This window comes from Nycticebus coucang, chromosome 13 (assembly GCF_027406575.1).
Source record: "Nycticebus coucang isolate mNycCou1 chromosome 13, mNycCou1.pri, whole genome shotgun sequence".
Taxonomy (NCBI): domain Eukaryota; kingdom Metazoa; phylum Chordata; class Mammalia; order Primates; family Lorisidae; genus Nycticebus; species Nycticebus coucang.
In genome coordinates, this window is record NC_069792.1 from 19705179 (window position 1) to 19708562 (window position 3384).

At 41.6% G+C, this 3384-nt stretch overlaps 1 protein-coding gene across 1 annotated transcript; it reads left to right on the plus strand.

Annotated features, from left to right (window-relative positions):
* The first annotated feature begins 2400 nt into the window (after positions 1-2400).
* LOC128563894 (superoxide dismutase [Cu-Zn]-like) lies at positions 2401-3035 on the plus strand. The gene has a single exon (XM_053559424.1). It carries the CDS (start codon positions 2468-2470, stop codon positions 2957-2959), a length of 492 nt encoding a protein of 163 aa, XP_053415399.1. The 5' UTR covers positions 2401-2467; the 3' UTR covers positions 2960-3035.
* Positions 3036-3384: the final 349 nt, after the last annotated feature.

A 3384-nucleotide genomic window follows, 5' to 3' on the forward strand; every position in this document is an offset into this window, starting at 1 on the left:
ATGGTAGGTCATTAGAAAATATTAGTTGAATTAATCAAATATATATGTTTCCTGAAGAATCCTAGTTGCAAGTTTTCCCTTTCCTTGGTCACTTTCTCTACCTTCCCCCAGCCCCAGCTCCCTGCTTTTCTAATAGTGCAGAGAGGGGTTCCTACAGGCTGAGGATCAGTAAGCGTAATCTGCAGGAAGTCAGCCTTAATGCACACTGTACAACCTCATTGTGAGAGACAGAGGGGTGGGCTAAATGATGTGAGTCTGGGACCATTTTTTAATTGCAGAATTGCCCTCTCTACGGAGAGCTTCAACTCCAGTGATGTAATTACAAGGCACTGCCGTGAATTCATTCATCCCCATTGCTGCTGTTAAGCAGATAGTTTGGCTTTCTTTCTGAACATGTCCCCCTGCTTCTGCCTCCAGGGACTTCGTGTGCTTAAAATAGTTTATTAAAGCATTTGAGGCATGCGGCTGAATTGATGGGAAATGAAGGCGCTTTCCCGGCCTCATCTGCGGTCCCACTTGCTCTGGGCTCTCCCTTATTTAGCAGTCTTTATGCCGTTTGATTTGTACCAGGCTTCTGGCTATTCCTCTGTTTTTCCATGTGCACTGGCAGATTTTACAGGGTACGAGCTACAGAATTGCCTCCCGCTTTTATGAGCTCACTCATAGCATTGTTGGGGCCAGGTGCTTTTCCCAGCTAACTTTTTTTGCTGTGAGTTTTAGATGTGGTTTCAATTTCTTCCCTAAGGCTTCAGAGGCAGGGTTTCTTCCAGCGTATTTAACTACCTTGTTATTGATCATTTTCCCCGGAATATTTAATATCCTTTTCTAACGTCTATGAGCTTGAACCTTTTTTTCAGATTTTTTTTCCTTTTTTATGTATAAATATCTCTTTGCCTTTAGATACAGAATTAAAATATATAAAGTCTGAAACTCTGCATGTCTCAGAAAGGACAGCCATCTACCCCAGATGCTGTGTCGCTGCGTCCCATCTGTAACCAGAGAGGCAAATCTCACAAGGCTGTTTGGAAGACCCTAGAAATGTCTTTTTCTTACATCTCAGTGGTGACTTTTTTTATAATTGAGGTATGTGACTATACAGACCTTCCACATGGATTGTGACTTTTAAAAGAGGAAAGAAGTTTTGCTTTGAATAATTACTCCTTTTCAGGATGAAATATTAAAGAACCCTTAACTTCTTTTGAGCCAATGGTTTTTTAAAATCTCCCTTGTTGGATTTTAAAGGACAAGAAAATACTTTTATGGATTTCGGAACTGAGAAGTCATCTGGGGGCTAAATAGGACATTATCAGAACACAAGAGACCCAAAGTAGTTGCTGAAATTTATGGTGATTTAATTTTATAAAAGTAGAACACAAAATAAAGCCAAAAATTTTGGTCCCCTAGAAATGACATTTATGGGCGGTGCCTGTGGCTCAAAGGGGTGGGGCACCAGCCCCATATTCCGGAGGTGGTGGGTTCAAACCCAGCCCCAGCCAAAAACCGCACCAAAAAAAAAAAAAAATGACATTTATCTCATAACTTTATGAGAAATAGAAGACTTAAAACAACAACAACAAAAAGAAATCACAGATTATCACAATTCACCAAACATCTCTCTGGAATACTTTTTAAGGGTATAGTAGACTCAAAACCTCATCTTTTAGAATATGTATAATATTTCTTTACCTCACTCACTCAGTGCAGATTCAGTACCCCCTGATCCTAAAATCCAAAATCTGAAATGCTCCAAAATCCAAAACTTTTTAGGGCCAATTTTTTGGCAGCCAATATGACATTCAAAGGAAATGCTCACTGGAGTATTTTGCATTTTGGAGATTGATATTAGGAAAGTTCAGTCAGTAGGCATAATGCAAATATTCCGAACTAGAAAAAGTCCCAAATCCGACGTACGTCTGGTACTAGGCATTCCAGATAAGGGACACTCAGTCTCCATATTCTGTTTCATTGTGTTCTCTGGACCATGGATTTCTTTCTTTGTAGAGAGGGTATATTTATGCGTATGGTAGACAGCCTGACACTATTCTATTTAAAATTTCATAAACCTATAAACATAGTTCCACAGGAAAACTTTTTCTTTAGAGTTTAAGTTGTAGAATTATGGTTGACTTCTGTTTTCATTTTTTATTTATTTTCTATATCTTTTTTATTTCAGATTGATACAAGGGTACAAATATTTAGGTTGTTTTCATTTTTAAAGTACAGTTCACGTTGCAGTTGAGCCCTCATACTGTGCCCTTAGATAAGATCTGCCAATCACCCTCCCTCTTTCCCCCTCTTCTCCCCTCCCCCTCACAGATTATACTTGTTTTTCTTTGGGTGGGCCTGTAGTTGTTTATATGTTGCTTTCGTATTAAAAAGAGAAAACGGTTTGTGCCGCCATCTACTGCAGAGGTTCTTTCTTCTCTAATTTCTCGAAGCCCAGACGGGTGCTTGTGCCCCACGAGACATGACGATGAAGGCGGTGTGCGTGTTGAAGGGCCACGGCGCAGTGCAGGGCGCCATCCACTTCGAGGAGCAGGGAAATGGACCAGTTATGGTAAAGGGAAGCATTACAGGACTGGCTGAAGGTGATCACGGATTCCATGTCCCTCAGTTTGGAGATAATACACAAGGTTGTACCAGTGCAGGTCCTCACTTTAATCCTCAATCCAAAAAACATGGTGGGCCAAAGGATGAAGAGAGGCATGTTGGCGATCTGGGCAATGTGACTGCCCGCAAAAATGGTGAGGCCATTGTGTCTATTGAAGATTCTATGATCTCACTCTCAGGAGAACATTCCATCATTGGCTGCACAATGGTGGTCCATGAAAAACCAGATGACTTGGGCAAAGGTGGAAATGAAGAAAGTACAAAGACGGGCAATGCTGGAAGTCGATTGGCATGTGGTGTAATTGGGATCGCCCGGTGGAGATTACCAAGGATGTGGTCTGAGTCCTAGTAACTCATGTTATCCTGCTAGCTGTAGAAATGTAACCTGATAAACATTAAACACTGTAATCTAAGAAAAAAAACAAAACAAAAAACCTTGGCTCAGCACCTGTGGCTCAAGTGGCCAAGGCACCAGACACATACACCTGAGCTGGCGGGTTTGAATCCAACGTGGGCCCGCCAAACAACAATGACGGCTGCAACCAAAAAATAGCCGGGTGTTGTAGCAGACACCTGTAGTAGCAGCTGCTTGGGAGGTGGAGGCAGGAGAATTGCTTGAGCCCAGGAGTTGGAGGTGGCTGTGAGCTGTGATGCCAGAGCACTCTACCCAGGAAGACGGCTTGAGACTCTGTCTCAAAAAAAAGGAAAAAAAAGAAAAGAAAAGAAAGAAAGAAAGAAAACCTTATTTTAAAACAATTACATAAGGGTCATGAG

Excerpts from the sequence above, each read along its gene's own strand:
- LOC128563894 (XM_053559424.1), top strand. The coding sequence starts at position 2,468 with ATGACGATGAAGGCGGTGTGCGTGTTGAAGGGCCACGGCGCAGTGCAG.